Below are 21,819 nucleotides of genomic sequence, written 5' to 3' on the forward strand. Positions count from 1 at the left end.
AGATGTTGAAATGTCACGTGTTTTGGAACAGAAGGTAACATCTGTCCAGGAACCATGCTGGTTATAATCTGTAATACTTAACAGAATTCTGCCAGTTTTGTACTGTGTTTGAAATGATCAAAGTTGCACATTATTTTCATTCTCTTTAGAAATTTGATAGGTAACCTGTCTCTAGATGTCTTTGTTAAGAAATTTTGAAAGTAATTGTGAATATTTCTTGAATGACTTCTTTCTTTCCTTTTTTTTTAAAAAAAAAAATTTATAGGTTCTAATATTCTCCTGGCTAGAATGGCAACTAGGAAAGCAAAACCGGATGGCCAGTACCACTTAAAACCAGAAGAAGTAGATGATTTTATCAGAGGTCAGCTAGTTACTAATCTACCAGGTAAATACAGATCGTTTCTTTTTAACTTTTATTCATTGTAAGTATTCATTAGTGCTTTTCATAGATGTATAACGTTTCTTTCTTTTTTAAAAAATGAATTAAAATTTTTTCATCTTTTATCGAGTGCCATGGGAAACAAAATTTAGAACTCCACAATGAATATCCTTTGAGTTGGTTTATCAGAACCTTAATATAACATTTTAGTTTTGCCTCTCTTGTGTTTTACTTTAAGTATTTAAGTATTTCTCAAGTACCAAGATCAAGGAATTCTAGGAAGTCATACTTAAAAGAATATGATGAACTTGACTTTTGGTCCTTTAAATAAATCAAAATTGAAATAGTGTACTTCTAGACCCAAGGTGAAGTTTTGAAAATCGAGTCCCCTATTTACAAAATCGTCCTTCCAAACTAGTGATACTTTTCTGAGTTTACTAAACAAATAGTTTTAAAAGTAGAAAATATATAAACCATATTAGGAAGAAGAAAACCTAAAATGAAGTGTTGTATTTTGTTAACTCAGGCTGAAGTAAAATGTCCAAAAAGGCATACCTTTCTCACCTAATGGGCAGGATGCTTAGTTATCTTACTTTCTTGTGTAGTGTGGCTAGCTAACCTAGCGTGTAAAAACCTTTCTCTTTGGAGAAATCAAGTATAATTCATTGTAACTGGAAAATGGTTGCCCTTTTGGGGCCTTGAAGAGACGTAATTTTTGTGTGTAGGGCAGTACATTTCACAATTATTAAATATTGAGACTTGCTTTCTATGGTAGGTACCTCTTTCTAAGAAATTTCTCTAAGCCATGTAGTAATCCAGGATACCATTTCAGATCATCCTCTCCTGTTTTTGTAAAGCAGCCTGCGTTAGCTTCACAAAGCTCCCAGGTGTTTGTGGTGGGAAAGTTCAAGAGAGTATACTTTTGGTGAAAGGTTTTCTTTTTATTCATTTGTTAAAAGTTTTAACACTTTTAACAGTGGATTTAGTGGTATTTTTAGATGCATGTTCTTAAGTCTAAGAAAAGTATATCTGAACTAACTGAGAAATTTCTGTTATAGGCCAAAAATATTAAATGACCCAAATGCCATTTTATGATGGGTTAGTTCTGAAGCCTCCTGACTCCCTAGTAAATAACATCCAAGAATGTGGTAGTATCAGAAATGTGAAATATGACATTTTGATGGTCAGTTTGAGGTTAAATTTGAAGAGTAACCTTATAAAATCATGCTAGCAAATTACCTTATTAGACAACACAATTTAGGAGTTTTAATAACATGTCTTATTGCAGTTTTATATAAGAAGGAACCAGTGTATTTAAAGTGCATGTGTTGCTGAGGCTCTGCCGTAACAAAACACCACAGACTGCGTGGCGTAAACAGCAGCAGTTTATTCCCTCAAGAATCCTGGGGACTAGAGGTCCGTGAATGAGCTGCCAGCCTGTTGGGTTTCCTCTGAGGTCTCTCTCCGTGGCGTGTAGGTGACCGTCTTCTCCCTGTGTCTTCACATGGTGTTTTCTCTTTGTGCGTCTGTGTCCTGATCTCTTCTTATAGGGACACCAGTGATATTGGATTAGGGCCCACCTATATGACCTCTTGTTACCTTAATTACCTTTACGAAGGACCTTTCTCCAGTTATAGTCACATTCTGAGGTACTGGGAATTAAGATTTCAGCATAGGTATCTTGAAGAGACACAGTTCCGTCCACAGTGCTGTCTTTATACTGCATCATTCTTGTAAGTTTTTTTTGTTTGTTTTGTTTTTTTTTAACACAGAGAGGTTTTAGTTTTAGTTTCTTGACCTAGTCATCTTACCTTTCACCTTCATTTGCTTCCTGGCTGGAAGGACTTTACTTTTTGAAGGGCACGTGTGGGTTTATGTGTCCCGGTTGAGTTTTTAGGCACAGCCTTGAAGTTCCTAAGAGAACCTTGAAATCTGGGGGAGATGGGGGCGGCCAGGATCGGCTTCCTCTGGCGATCCCCCTGCTCCTCTCTCTGTGAGAACCAGCTTGTAGCCTGTGGCCGCCCAGAATTGTTGGAGAGATTTTCATGTGTAAGACTATTGACTTTTATAAAAATCCCCAGATTTATTTTCAGGAAGATTTAGAACATTTCAGTATGTAAAACGTCAGCCTTTTCTGTTGTTACTCCTGCCCTGAGATGGTAACGCATCTCAAGTACGAGCTGCCCTCTGAAAGCAGGCTCCACACGCATGCGGGAATTCTTACAAGAAGGAAACTTGTTCATCTTTGTTAAAAATTTGTCATTTCCCAAAGATAGTTGAAGGTGAATACATGGTGACTATTAACATTTTGTGGCACATGCTTTGGGTAAGTTCTGCTCTGTAACCAATAACCAGAAGCGGGTCCATGTTAAACGCGCCTCCCCCCTTGTCCCCCGCCAGCTGCCTCTGTCCCTGTGTGCCCTGCCCGGTGACTGAGCACACGGCGTGCCTGGCACACAATCATTACAGCCGCGTAAAAGGGGAGCACATGCTAGTAAGTTTATGAAGGCACCCCAGAGAGTAGTGACTGCATGTTGTGCTAGCATACAAATTACCAGCGAGATCTGTTTAGCTAATGAAAGAAAGGACTGTCCCCAGCAACTGTTTAAATGCGGTAGCCCTTTCCACTGTTTCTGTGGCTCTTCGCAAGACTTTCCACCCTGGCTTGTAGGACCTTCTGCCCCTTGTCCATCCTTTGCTGGGTGTGTGCACCCACTCTGAGGTTTCCAGCGCTTTCTTCTCGTGTCAGATAAGCACCGCGGCCGTGTAGGTGTACATGACCATCTACACTGTCCTGATACGGGAGCCACTAGCCAAGTGAAGCTAGAAAATTTTAGGTTAAATTAATTAAAGTTAAATAAAGTTAAAATTCATCTTCCCAGTTGTACTGCCCACATTGCAGTCAGTGCTCAGTTACCCACATGTGGCGGGTGCCTCCTGAATTGGGCAGCACAGAAGAGAACGGTTCCGTCACCACAGAAAGTTCTGTTGAACGGTGCTAACTTAGATGGCAAAGGTTGATTCTTTGGAACTTGACTTTTCTGCGTCTCTGGACTGTCAAGGTCCGGGTGCCAGGAGGAGGCATTCCTGGCTGTTCTTAGCCTGGGGTCATGGTTCCCCTTCAAGGACAGATGTCACATCTTCGTCCAGTGGCTTCGCTGGCAGCTTCCACGACTTCAGTTTTCTTCTCTCCTTCTCAGAACCTTGGTTCTGCGCTGCACATTTTCCTTCATGTTTCCCTTTCTAGGTGGTTGCACTCAATGTGACTCTCAAGACCCTGTTACTTCCTCCTTAGAGGGGCCTCCTTTCCTTAAAAACGCTCACATGAAGCAATCAAACTAGCACCCATTCGGGGTCTTGGTGCTGATTCCAAGCCAACTTTTCCCCCCTGTGCAGACGTCATAGGGGTTAGAGGTAGACCATCCGTATGCCTCCTTCCCCCAACTCAACTTCAGGCCATTCCATTCCATTAGGTGAGCTTGTAATGGAGAGGAACCTCTCATCTTCCCTAGAGGGCAGTTCAGTTAGATTAGGTTGATCGTGGTTAAGTTGGTGATATTTAATGTAATAGTCTTTCTTTTGTACCTCTTAGTGAATAATAATTGTGTTCTGGTATACTCAAGAGACTCTCAAAAACTATAGGTTTTCCCCCTGCCCATCCCAGTACACACAATTAATGCAGGATTATTGCCTCTTGCTGATTTTGCAAATCAGGGAGAACAGATCGGCTGCCCAGATTTGTCAGGGAAAGAACATGATCACATTTTGAGGGTGGGGAGTTGCGGCAATGATGGGACGGAAAAAAAAGAGAGACAGAAAGCATTCCCTGAACACGAACAGCTGCGTAGAGTGTCTCTGGCTTTGGCCACCCTCGTATCTGACTTGTCCCTTTCGTTGGGTTCCTCCTCCCCATCTTGGAAAATACTCCAATAGGTTTCACTTAGAATTTCGTCTTTTTGTGAATGGTCTTCGTCTGGAGGGTTCTCTTGTTGTTAACTCAGACTCTGCTATTCTTGCTTGTTCTCTGTTCTGAATTGAACTTGAAAATGGCACAAATGGGATACAGCACCCTTAACACCTTTCATCTGACTTCCATTAGGGGACAGATTTTCTTGGGTTAAACTTGTCTCGCCCACCTCCGTGGTCATAGACCTTTTGTAAAGTTGACCACCTCCCTCCTAACCGTGTGTCTGCGTAACTGCTCCAAGAGGATCTCCTGGCAGAACCTGGACGGGAATGCTCCTTCCCCCACTAGGGCCACTCAGAGAACTGGAGCCAGAAGTTACAATAAAGGTGACAGATAGGCGACCCCAGACTCCACTCTGAGCCCCCTGGTAACATCCTACAGAGGGCCAGACCGCAGTCTTCCTCACTGATGGACAATACTGATCTCATGGTGTGGAGACCATTTTAATAAGAGTTTTAGTTCCCCCAGGTTACTCTTAAATCACTTTCCCAGACATATGTACCTTCGTTAAGCTTTTGGGCACATGGAGAGCAACAGAGCTCATGAGCATCGTTTGGGCGAGGCTCCAACCTTGCATCTTGCAGACGGTGACGAGGGGCTGCTGCACGCTGGCCCAGCTGCTCGCTGGCCCAGCTGCAGGACACTGACTGCCTTTCCAGGGAGATGATCTTTGTTGGTAAAATACATCTGTCTGTCCTCCCCTCGCTGCTACTTTGCTCAGGAAGCTTCATCCCCACGTCAGTTGTGCCACTTTGTCCAGTATGAGAGCAAGCAACGTGGGCTTGGACCTCTGTCATGACTTCTTGTTCTAGTTCCCATTCAGAGAAAATGTGGCTGAACCATTGAGAGGTTTGGTCCTCGCCAAAGTCATAGTAGAATCCCTAACATTCCTGAGTCTCCTAGTATGTCTGTAAGTCATACTATAGACTAGCTTAAACGACTCTGTAACTTAGTTGATTTTGTAAATAAGATAGAAAACTTTTTTACTCAGTAATAAATAAAAATAACATTTTTTTGGAGAACTTACTTAGTCATACACGCTTGAAAAGTTCTGGTTCACCTATAGGTAGAGTCCAAATTGAGAAGTAGCTTCTAAAAATAAGTTTACTAGTATGATTTGCACCAACCAAAAAAAAAATTCTTAATCTATGAGATGCTTCAGTTATGTCACTTCAGAATTTTAAGGGAGATTATTTTAAATTAGTTGTTTGTGCATGAATAGTTATTTCATAATGCTCAATTGTTTTTAATAGCTTACATGCAGAATTAAAGAACTGTCCCTTTCCTAGGAGTTGGACGCTCAATGGAATCCAAGTTGACATCTTTGGGAATTAGAACTTGTGGAGACTTGCAATATATGACCATGGCAAGACTCCAGAAAGAATTTGGTCCCAAAACAGGTCAGATGCTTTATAGGTTCTGCCGTGGTTTGGACGATAGACCAGTTCGAACTGAAAAGGAAAGAAAATCTGTTTCAGCTGAGATCAACTATGGAATAAGGTTTACCCAGGTACTGCTCTCTTCACAGGTTTTACCTTATATTCTTTATATTTTCACATAGTCCTGTCTCTCCAACTAGACCATAGACTCTTGATGCTTGAAATTAAGTCTTAAAACTCTTGCCGTTCCCAGAACTGGCAGAATGTTTTTAAGTAGACAAGAGCAGGGCACTAAATCATACACATGTTTAATATTGAAAGTTAATCTACTTGAGAAGAATTGTTAGGCATGTAGGAAAATAACATGGAGGGTATTTTTTTATGTTTGTCTTTCTGTAGCCAAAAGAAGCAGAAGCTTTTCTTCTGAGTCTTTCAGAAGAAATCCAACGGCGACTTGAAGCTGCTGGCATGAAGGGTAAACGCCTGACTCTCAAAATCATGGTACGAAAGCCGGGGGCCCCTGTAGAAACTGCAAAATTTGGAGGCCATGGAATTTGTGATAACATCACCAGGTAAGCTTATCTTAAAAAGGATATTGGATACTGATGTTTCAGTGCAGGTTATTACAATTAATGGAAAATGAAAAAAAAAACAAGGAAGAGTATGAATAAAAATCTGCAAAACGCTGGTGTTCCTGGACGTTCTGCGGAGCCAGGTCTCAGCTCAAGGCTGTCAGAACTACGTTGACTTGCCAGGTTCCAGGCCAGCCTGTCTGTGTGTCCCTGACCGGGACAGACTGTTCTTGGGGTCTTGAGTTCAGTGCAGGGACAGAAAGGGAGGCGGTTGTGGACTTGGTGGAAGGGTCTTGCAGGGAAACGTCAGTGTAATAATTCAGAAAATGATTTCAATGAGACATGTACTTCACTTAGGGAGGTGTAATTTCTTTTTGTGAAAAGATTAATCAGACTATGGTAGTCTCTGGAAACTGGTAGAAGGCATTTTAAAACCCTGTTTTTTTTATGTGAGGGCCACTAATACAAAACTGCATGTAAGATTTGTGGCCAATATGCAAATACCTAATTTTGTATGCCATTTTATACTACACAGTACACTGGATTTTAAAGTTTTGGTTGATTGACAGATAAAATACAGTGTAGCAGTTTCTTCTCGCTGTCTGTGCGTTTTAAAATCTCTCACAGTTTCTTAGAACTGTATGTTGTGATGCATTCAGCAGCACCTAGGGGCTCCCTCTGTCTAAGCACAATAAGAAGATCAGCCTTCGTTTAATCCTTTTTGGAAAATCTAGATAGTCCAAAAATCTAATTACAGCATTAAGAAAAACTGGGATTTTAACTGTACTTTATTTCCCCCAATTCAAGAACAATATTCAGCTTTTTTGGTAAGCACATATCTGCTTGCTCTTATTGGTATTTGTTCATTTTTGTCCTAAACTTTTTAAAAAGTTTTATTTTGAAAAATTTAAACATGTAAGTAGAGAAAACAGTGTAATGAACCCCATGTACCCATCACCTGATCTCCACAATTGCTGGTGGGCACCTGCACCATCCTTCCTCTCCTTCCCTCTAGTTATTTTGAAGCAAATGTCAGATACAGTATCATTTCTTCCACAGATATTAACACAGGACAGTTCAGAAATCTGCCTGCATTGCTGGCAGTAAAGTACACATTTTGCCGTGCACTTAAAATAAATATCTTTGGATGAGACATCATAAGGCATAAACAGCACGTGATTAATTGAAACAAGTGTAATTTTGTAAATGTAATAAGATGTAGATCAATTGTAAGCCATTAATTTAAGCCTAACGTTTTGGTGGTATTGTAACTGCATAAGAAATGCTTTAGGTGAGAGCTTATGAAATATTGTAATACTGATCCTGTATTTCCTCTAATTCAGGGGTTGGCAAACTACTTCCTGTGGGCCACATCCAGCCTGTGGCCTGTCTTTACATGATTCATGGGAGCTAAGAATGATTTTTATATAAGAGATTGTAAAAAATGAAGAATAGGTGAAAGAGACAACAGAGTACAAGCTATTTTCCATCTGGCCCTTCCCGGAAGTAGTCTGGACCCGTGCTGTAGTCAAACTGAAGTCCTGTGTGGTTTAGGAAACTCAGAAGTGTATAATTATTCTGTAATCTCTTGTAATTGGCCTTAATCAAAAGCTACATGGCAATCACGTGACTCACAGGCACATTTTGATACTGTCATCGAAACGACAAAATTTAAGTTGCATAAGTCAAAGAGCCACATGTAGATCGAGATCTGTGGCTTGATTATCACTTAGGAAAATTTTTCTTACAAGTTTTCCTTTTGGGAAAAGACTTCTTCCTTCTTGGAGTTCTTTTCTGTATATGTGCTTTTAATTTGAATTGTGTGTGTGTATATATATTATATATATTTAAACGTGATAAACGAAATTGAAAAGGTCAAATACAGCTTCCAGTCCTTTGCACCTCTCCCCAGCTCTGAGCCACCATACTTTTCAGCCTTCTTGTGGTTTCTTCTGATATTTACATCCATATTTCTAGATATATACTTAAACTGCTGTTTCTGTCTTGAGTCTTGCAGAAGGTTTGCGTGACTTTCTACTGTAGAAGAGGATTTTCTCCCTTCTCTCCTCCACTGCCTGTTGCTCTTCTCCCCAGACGTGTTTCTTTCCTTTGCCCCCAGTCAGGTCGGTGGGTTTTGGTTCAGTCACGCTCCACTGTCCCATGATTATGACATGTACATACTGTACATAGCTGGTCCATATTGTCCACTAGGATCACATTTTCTTTCCTCTTGAACATGTTTCTCCTGGAGTTACTGAGTATCTCGTTTTGCTTGCTTTTTTGTGAATTTGCCACTGAGTTTATCCCCAGACTGCCTTCCACTGTGACTGTTTTAACACATCAGCATAGTCTGTTACTGTGATCTCTTTTCTTGGAGGCCTTTCTCTTGGGGCCCCCAGCCTGCTACTCCGGTCTGAATTTGTTTAAGACTTGCTGAAAAGTTGGAGTCGTGGGGTGTCCCTTCTCTGTGTTGGATCCCTGTTTTGCTAGATCCCTGGTCTCATATCTTGAGAAGGAATTCATGGGTGTAAACCTGTCTATCCTCATGCCCAGTGGTTTGCTGACTTAAAGGTTATAAACATATCTTAGAAATCATTTTTCCTCATTTAAAGGCTCCATTGTCATCATCTTTTCAGGGTTACTGTTGAGAAGTTCACTGCTCTTCTGATTGCCTGGTCTTTATAGGAGATCTGCTCTTTCTGGAACTTTCAGGATCTTCTCTTTATCACAGGTGTTCTGGGATGGTATCAGTTTGTCTTCGTGCCAGGTACTTTGCCGGTATTAAATTTACCATTTCTATCAATACTAACATTTTACATTGGAGTTTTTGAATTTATTCTTTGGAAGATGCAGAATTATCTCTTTCCTCTTAAATGTTCTTCTACTCCCAGTGTCAGTCTGTATCTCTGAGTTCCTTTTTTCCTGTTTTGTTGCTGTCTTTTATATCAGAGATTTTCTTCAAGCATTTATCTATCTCACAGTTCTTGGCTGTTATATGTGAACTGCTGAAATGTTGTGGGAGCCTCTGGACTCATAGTGGGACACGCAGACCAGGGGGCTTCACTCTGGGAGGGCCCCTGGCTGGAGGGGCTTGGTCTTTGGTTACCACAACCAGCTGGCAGTGTCTGTGGTTCTTCCTGTGACATGTTCCACCCAGGGGGTGGGTGAGAAGATGGACCGGTGACAGCTAGTGTTCTGGTTACTCAGGAGGAGAGGGGTCTGGGTGGAGAAACGGGTGTACCGTGCAGCTTCCGAGCGAGGGGCCTCGCTCGTCCTCTGCTGTGCCTGACCCCCCTGTAGCTTCTCTGTGTCAACATTCCCATCTCTGGGAAGCTGTCCAGGAAGGAGGATGGCCATCTGTGAGAGCCTGCTTCCCAGGTATTCTCTCCCCCTCCTGTCAGACGTATCTGACACCTCTAATTGCTGAGCTCTTCTGAGGTTCTGTAGCATAAATTGGCTTATCTCAAAGTCGGTGCCTTGTTTTAGGCATTTAGCAGGCATTTGAGTATTCTAAATTATGGCTGACATTTTTCCTCTACTCTTGTCTTCTGTCCTTTTTCTATCTTTTAAGAGTTTACACCTTTCAAAAATAATTTCAAGTCCATTTAGTGTTGTTTTGGAAAGAAATGAAGATAAACACGTGTTTAAACCACTATGGCCCACTACAAATCTTGCTTTTAAGTTACTCTCTATTTATCTGTGTGAAATAAATTTAAGGTAATCATTAGGTAACAAACCAATGGAAATTTTTTGCAAATGATTTCCTTAAAGAAATAGGTACTTTTCATAGATAAATACATAATGTATTCATAGTACTGAAAAAGGAGAGTAAATGTAGTCTTGGGCACCTGATATTGCTGGCACATTTTCTGGTCCCCCTTGAGGAGTTCTTACAGATGTAAAAATTGCATATTGTAGTCTCTCTGGGTTTTAGACGGGGCGCCACCATACTTCCTTCCTCAGAGGTGTCCACACATTTCTGTATCCGCATGCCCGTGTAGTGGGCATATTCACATGTTGAAAACAGAGTCAGGAGAATCCGGGAGATTCATCTTTCTCTTCTGAATATTAACCGTACCTCAACAAAGATAATCTTGCAACCTAAAACATCTCTGGGAATCTAAAACGTTGTTATTTACTGCTCAGGCTTTAGTTGCAACATAATATGCTTATATTTGAATATACATTAACTGAAGTACATTTCTTTAAAACATTTTTCTCAACTTATTTTTGGTTGACCAGCTCTCTGAAAGTCCCAATGTTCTTGATTTTTCTTTTCCCACTTGTTGCCAATGTAATTAATTTAGCATTATTGGCTTCCTTGAAGGAAGACTATCTCCTGCTTTTTTAAGGATCATATTTAGTACTTTAAAATTTAAACTTTTTGATAACTTGCTTTACAACTTTAACTCTTTAAACCGTTCCATACTACTGAGGTACCAGGGAATACATATGGAATGTAGCTTTTGTTCTTTTAAAAAAGTTAGTTCTATCACTTACAGGACTGTGACTCTTGACCAGGCAACGGATAGTGCAAAAATAATTGGAAGGGCTGCACTCAACGTGTTTCATACAATGAAACTCAACATATCGGATATGAGAGGGGTGAGTAGTAACATATTAAAACAGGATTTTCTGTAATGTTTTTCTTCTTTGAGGGTTGAGCGGACGGTGGTCATGGTGCGGTTTAGGGGGTTTATATGCAGCTTTTTCAGCTCCACTGATGAAATATAAGAGAAACTGAAAAACGACTTTCTCATCTGAGCTGGTCTCCTTATTTAAGAATTCACATTTGTTCTGAAATCTGTTTTCTGCTTAGAATAATAAGTATCATATCTTGAATTTTTATAGTGCCTTTCTTTTAAACCACCAAAGACCTATCTTAACATGCGTTATTTGCTTCCTGCTCTGGTTCCCGCAGAAGGAGACGGGGCTGGAGGGAGTGTGAAGCTGCAAATGTTTCTTGATCTTTAAGGTTCTTTTTCATCAGAAGTTTGTTCTGATGTCTGATAAACGATGATCTAGAAGGAAGAGTTTACCATGGGCACGTGAGGACGCATGATCAGTGACAGGGCATCAAAAAAATGTGAAAGCCTTCATTTTCTTAAAGATTAACCTTTGTAGGTTGTGTGTGAGTAAAGGATAGTTACTCGCTTGGTATGGGTGTTGTGGAAGGATTAAAAAGTCACTAAGCCGGGCTTCCCTGGTGGCGCAGTGGTTGAGAGTCCGCCTGCTGATGCAGGGGACCACGGGTTCGTGCCCCGGTCCGGGAAGATCCCACATGCCGCGGGGCGGCTGGGCCCGTGAGCCATGGCCGCTGAGCCTGTGCGTCCGGAGCCTGTGCTCCGCAACGGGAGACGCCCGTGTACCGCAAAAAAAAAAAAAAAAAAAGTCACTAAGCCAACAGTGATGATCCTCCTCCCTGGAGTACTGTCATGGGCAGGGGGCGGTACTTATCTGTGTGGATACCTGCCGCGTACCCACTGCCCACCCTACCCCCAAGCCCGGTTTTTATTGACAAAAATGATAGGTAAAGTAAGGTTGCAAGTAGACTGTCCCCTGGTTAAATTTTGTTCAGGTTTTATTTTAAAAACTTAATTGGGACTTCCCTGGCGGTCCAGTGGTTAGGACTCGGCGCTTTCACTGCTGTGGGCCCGGGTCCAATCCCTGGTCAGGGAACTAAGAGCCCACAGGCCGCACGGAGTGGCCAAAAATAAACAAACACAAAAACTCAATTGATGAGAACTTCGGTGGGTACAGTATTCCACATTTTTGGAGTTCCTGATTTTGAAGAGATAATGTTTGGGTAGATTAGATACTCTGAAATTGAGAGTAGCTAGTATAGGTAGTATAGAAGTCGTTTTTGTAATAAATTGTATAAAAGGCTGTTTGAATTTAACTTTTTTTCCTAGAAACCTATTTTATTCTGGTTCTAGGTTGGGATTCATGTGAATCAGTTGGTTCCGACTAATCCAAACCCCTCTGCATGTCCCAGTCGCCCGGCAGTTCAGTCAAGCCACTGTCCTGGTGGGTCACACTCTGTCCTTGACCTCCTCCAAGTTCAGAAAGCTAAGAAGCCTACGGAAGAGGAGCACAAGGAAGGTCAGTGCTCGTCAGCGTGGTTCTCATTTGGAGCTTATACCGTCCGGAGTGGGAAGTTAGTGTACAGGTCGTCCAGCCTTGCTGCCTGTGGCTCTCAGAAACACCCTGACATTCTGAATTATGATGAATCAGTAATAAAGCTTTATCTGTAATGGATTAAAGTGCACCCTTCCTCCCCTCCCTCTCCCCCTCAGTGAAGAGGCTATTTTATGTCATTTCCTGTGTTTTCAGTATTTCTGGCTGCTGTGGATCTGGAAGTTTCATCTGCCTCTAGAACTTGCACTTTCTTGCCATCTCTGTCTTCACATCTGACATCAAGTGTCAGTCCTGTTACTACTAGCAAAGCTGAGTCCTCAGGGAAATGGAATGGTCTACATTCTCCCATCAGTTTAAAATCAAGACTTAACCTGAGTATAGAGGTCCCATCACCTTCCCAGGTATGTATTTATAGTTGTAAATATGATGTCAGTGCAAAAGTAGTTTTACAGTAGGAATGATGTTTTTAAGTTATCAATACAGCCAAGAAAGGGAGAAAGGGCAGCTTGACGGGGTGGATCATGGTGTTAGTTCCAAATGGGAAACAAGTTCAGGGCAAGCTTGTGCTTTTGCAAAGATTTGCGACTCTCGCGGGTTGTAAAACATCGATGAGAAAGCCCGTTCTGTGAACTGCCACTGTCGGCAGCCTCTGGACCTCCCTCTCACAGTTGTGATCACATGGACACAGCTCTGGTCAACAGCACGGCCTTGCTGCTCATTAGTAGAGGCCTTTTGTCAAAGGTTTCTCTTGCAGCATTTGCAAACAGTTCTCTCTATAGGGTAAATGATTTTCCTAACACCAGCTATTAATTCCATTGGTGTGGTCTGTAAACGTGGTATTTTTGCTTCTTGGAAACTTTACATAGCACTTTAAGCTCTGTTGGGAAAATCAGTTTTCTCTGTTCCCCTAAGTGGTGGGATGTGCTGGCTGTGAGGCCAGGGAAAGGGGCGGTTGAGAAGTGCATGCACTAGGTCCCTGGTGCTGGCGAGCGACCCCAAGATGGTGGCTCCTAGCGAGGTGAGACTGGCCTACCGGCGTATGGTAATTGCTTGTTTTCAGAGGGATGGATGGGCAGAGGACTCTAGTGTGTAGGCTGGAGAGTTGAGCTTCTAGAATCCCTTTTTCCTAGCTTGCTGCTCAGACGAATATAACTTACATTTGGGGGCAGATAGTCTCCTGCCTGAAAGGTAAACAAACCTCTGACCCAGGACTCTTCGCCTCATCCCAGAAATGGACATGCACCTTAGGCACTGGCCGCTTCCCCTGGGCAAAGTTTAAGATTTGAGCTTGACGAGGGCCCGCCTGTCTGTCTGTTCCTGTGCAGGAGGTTCAGTGAGGAGACATGGCTGAGCTGACCCTGGGGTACCGGCCAGGGGCCTGCCCTTGTCATCTCGAGTCCACGCATGACCAGCCAGGCATCAGTGGCAAAAGACCAAGATGCTTCAAAAACGTGCTGGTTTGGGGGTGGCTCTCCCGGCTTGATGATCTGCACCTTGTGTTCACTATCCATGATGTTGCAATGGGAAGGAAAGTGGGGCATGAACTCTGGAAATGCATCATCTCAGCATCTGTCTGGTGTCTTACAGCTAGATCAGTCTGTCTTGGAAGCGCTTCCACCTGATCTCCGGGAGCAGGTGGAGCAAGTGTGTGCTGTGCAGCAGGGGCAGCCGCCTGGTGACAGGAGGAGAGAGCCCGCAAACGGCCACAGCGCGGGGGTGTTGCCACAGCCAGCTGGGACAGTGTTGCTACAAATACCGGAACCTCAAGAATCTAACAGCGGTGGGGGAATTAATGTAATAGCCCTTCCAGCATTTTCACAGGTGAATTGAATTGAGGCCCTTCGACCATAGTGTGAATATCCTCCGCCATCTGGCTCCCGGCTCAGGGCACTTCTCTTTTCCTTTTCTCCTTTGCCCCTTAACCTCCCAGTGGCTGACTCCGTCCCTTGGGGGAGGAGGGATGGCCTGTCTCCGCATCACCTGCGGGACACAAACTGACAGAGCAGCCAAGTATGGACAACAGAGGGCAGAGAAGAGGGAGGCTATGGGGTGTGGGCGCTCACAGCTTCCACTCCAAAGACAGAAACACTCTGTTTCATTGGCCTGAGAAGACCCTGGGCCACACTCGAGTACCAGGGTGAAGATGTGTAACCGTACACTAGGGACAGTAACACAATCAGAGTTTGATGTTGAAGAAAAACATCACATATGCACCTGTTTTCTTGCGTTTTGCTTCTCATTTCCTACTAGTGCTTCTTGGCCTGGTGGTTCTGCACAGTGTTTTTGTTTTGTTTTTTTAATTAAGTCAGTTCACATTCAAAGCTGTATTCCTTATTCTCACCCTATAACCTTGTGAGGATTTATGAGCTTTGACGTTGAGGACCTAATTCATACAGATCAGAAAAGTATGATTTGAAATAAAGTCTATTTTGTGAAAAATATAAACCAGCCGCCTATATAGAGTCAGCTCAGGTTTGACTTTGAACTTTCTCTTTTCCACCAGGTGGACCCTGAGGTGTTTGCGGCCCTTCCAGCAGAGCTTCAAAAGGAGCTGAAAGCAGCCTACGATCAAAGACAAAGGCAGGGAGAAAACACCCTTCACCCGCAGCAGGCCAGCACATCCGGTAAGCTTTGCAAGTGACACGTAACAGAAGTGAAGATGTGAGACATGAAATTGTTGTTTGATTGTTGTAGTATATATATATGATGGCCCAAGTCTTTAAGCTGTTAGTCATGTTCAGTGCTCTTCACATCAGGGGAACGGAACTAGTACGCAGTACAGGTTAAGTGCTGTCAAGAGTCCTAGGTGGATTTGTATCTGTAGCTTCTTGACTTAAAAGTCTGAACAAGCTATATTACCCAGAAATCTTTTGAATTGATTATCTGTCAAGCCAGTTGTCCTTTGAGACCGATCCTTCAGAGGATGTAGGTTTAAAGCCCAGAATGTGAAGAAGGTTTCTGAACATGCATCACAAATACCACATTTAAAATGAAAACAGAATACTGCCCTGCTGAACTGCTGGAAGGAATTCGCCTGTGAGTTTTCATTGACTGCTGCGAGCCCCGTATAGACTAGCAGGTCCCGAATGTCACCAGTAAGTGGCTGAGCAACCCTAGGAAATGTGGGGCCACCTCAGGGAGGCCTGTGCTGTGTGCGTGCGTGTGTTCAGGGCTGCTCTTGGGAGGAGGAAGGGGCCCGTGCTGCTCTCCAGGCATGTTGTGTTGAGGATCTTATGTCCGTCTTATTTTAGTGCCAAAGAACCCGCTACTGCAGTTAAAACCAGCAGCGGTGAAAGAAAAGAAAAGAAACAAGAAAAAAAGCTCCAGCAGTCCCCCCAAAAAGCTTCAGAGCCCTTCGAAAAATATGCCGCTTAACAGTCCTGCAAAAGCTCTGCCAGGGGCCTGCGGCGGTCCCCAGAAGTTAGTTGATGGATTTCTAAAACATGAAGGTCCTGCCTCTGAGAAACCTCTGGTAATTTCTTTCATGCTTTTTAAACTTTGACCTTCTCCTTCCATCAGATGTTTATGTACTCGATGTTATGTAAATATAGCACTTTCTATTATTTGTTTTCTTAACAGGGAGAACTCTCTGCTTCCACTTCAGGTGTTGCTGGCCTTTCTGGTTTGCAGCCTGAGCCGTCTGCGTGTGTTAGACCCCCAGCACCCAACCTAGCTGGAGCTGTGGAATTCAGTGATGTGAAGACCTTGCTCAGAGAATGGATAACTACCATTTCAGGTTGGCCTGGCTGGTACTGAGATGTGATGTCCTATGACTACAGAACATGAACTCAGCTCTATAGAGGAACTATTTTCCTAAATCGAATGAGCGTAAACCAGCCACCCCCCCCCCAACCCCAACCTTTTGACCTCTGTGGGCGGCTCGGAAAGGTTCCTTACCACAGCCCACTCGTGTGGCAGCTCTGAGTCACTATCATAGCACGTAGTTTCCTTGGTCCCTGCCCTTTCTCCTTCAAAAGCATAAGTTGGTCCTCATTTGAGATTTCTCCCCTCTCTAGATCCAATGGAAGAAGACATTCTGCAAGTTGTGAAATACTGCACTGATCTAATAGAGGAAAAAGATTTGGAAAAACTGGACCTAGTTATAAAATACATGAAAAGGTAACTATTCGGTGCTTTTACCCAAAGGGAAAAAAAAAAACAGCATGTCTGTCACCACAGCTACTGGAGGGAGGTGGTGAGCGAGCCGTGCCCTTTCTGGCCATCAGTTACGGTATGGTAACTGCTCTTCAGCATTACTGAAAAGGGAAGGCCTGTATTTTGAATGCCAGAGAAAGAGGTGCCGTAACATTGACTGGGGAGTATAAAACGGTCAAAACGAGACTGCTCCTCCTTTCAAGGTTTATAGAGTTTAAACCATAGAAGTACGTTTTTGAGTGTATTTATATACAGACGTTAAGTTAAAACCCTTAAACCCTAAATATCAATGTATATGTTAAACAGATTCTTGAAGGAATCGGTCTTTCCTGGTCGCTTGTCTCTCCTCACCTGCAGGTTGATGCAGCAGTCGGTGGAGTCGGTTTGGAATATGGCATTTGACTTTATTCTAGACAATGTTCAGGTGGTTTTACAGCAAACTTACGGAAGCACATTAAAAGTTACATGAACATTACCAGGGAGCCTGCTGCTCTCCGCTAGCTGTGCCATAAGTGCTTGTGAGGTATTTGCAAAGTGCATGATAGTAATGCTCTGAGTTTTATAATTTTAAATTTCTTTTTAAGCCAAGTGTTTTTGTACATTTCTTTTCAATAAGTGCCAAATTTGTCAGTATTGCATGTAAATAACTGTGTTAATTCTTTTACTGTAGCATAGATTCTGTTTACAAAATGTTTGTTTATAAAGTTTTATGGATTTTTACAGTGAAGTGTTTACAGTTGTTTATTAATAAAGAACTGTATGTATATTTTGTACAGGCTCCTTTTTGTGAATCCTTTAGGAAGCAAATCCTGAACTATTACGGCTGGACCGTTACACGCTTCATGCTAAGCTTTGAAATGCCTGAGGGGGCCCAGACTGGTGTTCTACTTGTTCCAAGCAAGGGTATAAAGGGTAAAGAAAGCTTCCAAATACTCTGATCACTCCTGACCCAAAGCATGAACACAGGAACATGTTAAGAACATGTTAAGAAAATCTTCTTTACTTCTTCCAAGTGGAGGAATTTACATATTTTTGAATTAGAACACACACACAATTGAAGATTAAGTTTTTCCTGGGAAAAATTATGTCCCCCAGATGGTTTAGAGGTTTTGTCTTTGCCTCTACTGGCCCTTGAGAAACTTCAATCATAATGAAGAATGGTCCAGATTTTCAAATGTATATAAAAGTATTTTTCTATGCTATATGTTATGCCATAACACTTTAAAAATATAGTTTATAATTCTATGCCAGTGAATACTCAGGAACATTTTCTTCCAACACCCCACACTGACTTCATTCAACACTGTGCTATAAATAGGTAGTCAGATATTAGGGATCTGCCAGAAGAATTACTCTGATGCTAATAGATCTCTTACCTCAGGGACCCACTTCCCACATTCTTCAGGAAAACCATAACAAACGAACTTCAATCAATCAGACTAATACGAAGAAACCATTATGATGCCTCTGTAACAACTTAGTGTTTACACTAAGTCCAAACAGGTAATCAACACCCTATTGATTGTCTCATCAGAAAATGTATGCATGATGGAATTTGCCAGGACAAAGTAGACCAAGATGGAGGTATAAGAATTCCTAATGTTAACATGTGCTGGTACACAAGGTATGAATGATTGATAGTTAATAAAAATCGTTTGGGAGAACGAGCTGCACGGGGCTGGAGACTCACAGAAGAGCAGCTACGCTGACATGAAGCCTAGCAGAGCTCGCGGGTCAACGTCTGGGTTCTTTATTGGAGTTCAGAACTGTGCTGATACAGTGGACTCTCGTGACCACACAAGCAGTAAGCAGCAGCCGTGCTTTACACCGTGGTTTCACACAAAGCAGATAAATACCAGAATGCCTAATCTTCTATCTTAAAAAATTCCTAAGGGCATAGGCAGAAGAACGCATGGGGGAAAGAAGAAAAAAAAAAAAACCACCACTGTGGGAAGGGTATGCATAAATAAGTATTTCTTACCTCAAAAAAGTCCCAAGTATCAGAAAATCTGCAGAAGCTTGGTTAATCAAATACTGCAGTACTGATTTAATCAGTATAAAATTGAAAGAGCTTTAGATCTGTAATAAAAATCCAGATTTGGGGAAGGGCAACCTTTAAAACAGCAGCCAGTAGAGGAGGACTGGGAAAGGCGTGGACGAGTGCGCAGGCACGCCGGAGCTGTGGGGACGTGTAATCGACCACTGTCAAACCAGTGTAAGTTTCTTGGTTTCTCATGGAAAACATCTTATACGCCTATTCTTTTTCCTTCTATGCTTAATTAGTTCATCAGTTTTCAGATAGGTCCATTCCATTTTTTGCCTTGTTTTTCTTGGTAGTATTACAACATCATTTTGCATTTACTCCAATTCCTGACCCGTGTGGAAAAATTAGATGATTTCAAATACTTTCTTCAGCTCCACAATAAGCTGCCAGTCACTCTTCTGCATCTCGTCTCTGAACCAGTCTTTGAGGGCGTCGATGGACTGCCTGCTGATCTGTAAGGCCCAAGGCACACAGTGAACAAAACAATGTAACAAGTGCCAAAGAAGAGCATGTGGCCCCGAGTTTGTTACCAGATCCTGCTCATCACAGACGGAAAGCTCAGGCAGAAACTGCCAACACAGAGCCTGCCTGCCTGCATTTTCTGGGAGCAGGATGCCAGCAGCACATCTGTTTGCTGGGGATCCGACCTAGAGTCCTAGCGGGCACTCTGTCAGGAGGCCAGGCTACAGGCCAAGCCCTCAGCTCCTGAGTAAAGGCCATCAGAAGAGCCGACGGCCCCCTTTCTTAAAAGGGGCCACTTTTGCTGAGTGAGATACTTACCTTACTGACGATAATATCTGTAGCTTCAAAATGTCTTCCGTACATTTTGGGAGATTCACCAGGGATGGGTTCTATTTTGACACAGACTTCCTGTCCTTTTTTTGCAACATCCACTTGTTTATGGTTTACTTCAATACTTGTTACTATTCCAATGTCAACAAACTGTAAAGTAATAACAGAAACTATGATGTGGGCAGAGGAATCGTGGCAGTCACAGGCGCCCGAACTGGACAATTAATTGATGTAACTGGAGCAAATGAGCCAGCTGCAAAGCCTGGGCCCTGTGCCCGTCTGTCACCTTGGTCTCTGGGTCTCTGCGCAGTGTGATTTTTCTCACTGGAGAACTGGGGGTGACACCACCCCACCCCGTCTGCCTTCACAAGATGGCTGTGAGGACAAAAGGAGGTCGCTCGTGTGCTCTGGGACACGTGGAAAGTGCTCTGTCCATCCGACGTGTTTCCACCCTGCCCTTCCACGTGACAGCTCCCAGAGTAAGAGAGGCCACAGCAGGCACGGAAGTCCTGAGTCAGAAATGAGCTTGGGGTGATGGGGATGCGGGCAGAGCGGCAGGACCCGTCGTGTGGGCCCCGGCGGCCACGCTGAGGATCCGCTGCTCATTCTGAGGATGTGACTTGTGGGCGACCTGCCCTCAGTCACAGTCTGGGGAAGGCAACAACAACATGCCACTCTGCTGCCTGTCTTGTGAAGAGATACAGGGCAGCGAGAGTAAAAACAGGTAACCTGGTTTGGCCGAAGCCACACAGGAGATCACTGCTGTCAGTAAGGGTCCTAGCTTAGCCACTGGCAGAGAAGCATGACTCCTAGAAGCAGTGAGTCACAGCACTCGGAGGACGTCAGGTGCCGTCTCCCACTAAAGGAACCAAGTCTGGGGCAGGGAAAGTCCTAGATGAGCCTGGAGCACCTTACTGCACCACAAAGGAAGAAAGGGCCCCAAGTGCTATGTGCAAGGACACCAGGCAGCTTGAACGGGGCTCCCAGTGACCAAACGCTGGATAACTGGGGTCTCAAAAAAAAACCCGGCGTGTTTCAGATACCTAATGAAAAGGCCGGGGGGGGGGGGGGGGGAGAAGGTTCTTTACAGAAGCGTGTGGGAAGGGGGATCACAGTACTGCCACCATCCATGTCATAACTACTCAGGCGAGGACTGTCAATGGTGGTTAAAGCCGCTGGGAAGCTCACAGGGACTCTCAGTGCTCCAGGTGACTGAGTCAGTACAGCGGGCGAAGATCTGTCTCTGATGGCGATGCTGAGCTGACAGCACCTTCTCTGATCACCCAAGTTTGCACTGCGACAGTGACAACCCGTGTGACAATTCAGAGGCACGCAGGAGCACCTGTGTGCACAGTATCCTTCCCAATCATTCTAACTTGCATCTAGTCACAAGGGAACAACCAGACAAATCCAAGCTGAGAAATCATCTGTGGAACTGCTGTTCTGGACTCTTCTTTAAAAAGAATGGCAGACCGTTCATCATTGAGACTAAAACACTAATAACCAAATGCAGTGCACCTCGAAGGAACCCTGGGCCAGGTCAGCAAGCAGCATTACTAAAGACATTTGGGACAATTGGTAGAAAGTGAATGTGAACTGTGAACTACAGGATTTTATTGAATTAATGTTATTTTTTCTTAGCTATGATGCTAATCTAGAGGAAAGACATGAGTGTCCATTATACTATTTTTTAAGCTTTCCCCAGACTCAAAACACCAAAAACTTTTGAAGGGCAATAATTCTGCAACTTTCATTACCTGAGGCACTGACACCAGGTGCTTGAGAATCAACACTGATTAAGGAACACTGATACTGAGTTTGTATAAATTACAGGAGGTGACAAGCTCTGCTTGATTTCAGTTTTTTATCACTCTTGACTTCCCAGAACTGCTTTAAGAGATGACACACTTCTAAAAAGTACAACCAGAACTCACATTTTTGCTAGGCACGCACATGGGTGTCCCCTGCTTCACCTGGCCTGCTTCCACAGTCACGCCCATCACTATCGGATCTCGAGAATTGAAAATAAACTGAGGCAGAATTTTTATCTTGCAGGGAAATACTGCTATGTGTCTAAAAGGAAAAAAGAAAACCCAAGAATTTTTAAGCTTACAAAATCACTTCGAAGCATAAAAAAGCAAATGCAGGTGAATATGAGGCTTCTTCTCCCCTCAGCTGAGGGCAGCAGGAAGGCCACACATCGGCGCTCAGGGGTCCCTAGGGTGCTACATCCTCTCTTCATCCTCCTCCCTCCCCTCAAGGCAGCTGCATCACAGGAGCACGTTGGGCCCAGACCAAAGGCTGAGCCCCGCCCCTGAAGATGGAGCTTGAGTGCCTCGGTGGAATCCACCATCAGGTGTGTCCTGGGGCCCGTGTGAGGCCTATTCTGAGGA

At 43.4% G+C, this 21,819-nt stretch overlaps 2 protein-coding genes across 11 annotated transcripts in view; one reads left to right on the top strand and one right to left on the bottom strand.

Moving 5' to 3' along the window:
• REV1 (REV1 DNA directed polymerase) overlaps positions 1 to 18,547 on the top strand; it is a 76,914-nt gene extending 58,367 nt beyond the window's left edge. For 3 of the 5 annotated variants that reach the window (XM_029232781.1, XM_029232783.1, XM_029232784.1), the window contains 12 exons: positions 266 to 385; positions 5,636 to 5,856; positions 6,125 to 6,297; positions 10,800 to 10,902; positions 12,234 to 12,399; positions 12,631 to 12,836; positions 14,023 to 14,256; positions 14,939 to 15,059; positions 15,687 to 15,907; positions 16,015 to 16,171; positions 16,452 to 16,554; positions 16,948 to 17,359. In XM_029232781.1, the coding sequence (XP_029088614.1) occupies positions 266 to 385; positions 5,636 to 5,856; positions 6,125 to 6,297; positions 10,800 to 10,902; positions 12,234 to 12,399; positions 12,631 to 12,836; positions 14,023 to 14,256; positions 14,939 to 15,059; positions 15,687 to 15,907; positions 16,015 to 16,171; positions 16,452 to 16,554; positions 16,948 to 17,059 (1,937 nt within the window). In that variant the 3' untranslated portion in view covers positions 17,060 to 17,359. Of the gene's footprint in view, positions 1 to 265; positions 386 to 5,635; positions 5,857 to 6,124; positions 6,298 to 10,799; positions 10,903 to 12,233; positions 12,400 to 12,630; positions 12,837 to 14,022; positions 14,257 to 14,938; positions 15,060 to 15,686; positions 15,908 to 16,014; positions 16,172 to 16,451; positions 16,555 to 16,947 lie in introns of all 5 variants that reach the window. The other 2 variants (XR_003795009.1, XM_029232782.1) reach the window with 2 other exon arrangements.
• The window catches only part of EIF5B (eukaryotic translation initiation factor 5B), a 136,656-nt gene continuing 133,183 nt past the window's right edge, over positions 18,347 to 21,819 (bottom strand). For all 6 annotated transcript variants that reach the window (XM_029232762.1, XM_029232760.1, XM_029232759.1 and 3 more), the window contains 3 exons: positions 21,361 to 21,499; positions 19,415 to 19,576; positions 18,347 to 19,086 (listed from right to left, as the gene is read on the bottom strand). In XM_029232762.1, coding sequence (XP_029088595.1) covers positions 18,979 to 19,086; positions 19,415 to 19,576; positions 21,361 to 21,499 — 409 coding nt within the window. In that variant the 3' untranslated portion in view covers positions 18,347 to 18,978. The remainder of the gene's footprint in view (positions 19,087 to 19,414; positions 19,577 to 21,360; positions 21,500 to 21,819) is intronic.

This window comes from Monodon monoceros, unplaced genomic scaffold, assembly GCF_005190385.1.
Source record: "Monodon monoceros isolate NGI ecotype Baffin Bay Population unplaced genomic scaffold, NGI_Narwhal_1 Super_Scaffold_19, whole genome shotgun sequence".
Taxonomy (NCBI): domain Eukaryota; kingdom Metazoa; phylum Chordata; class Mammalia; order Artiodactyla; family Monodontidae; genus Monodon; species Monodon monoceros.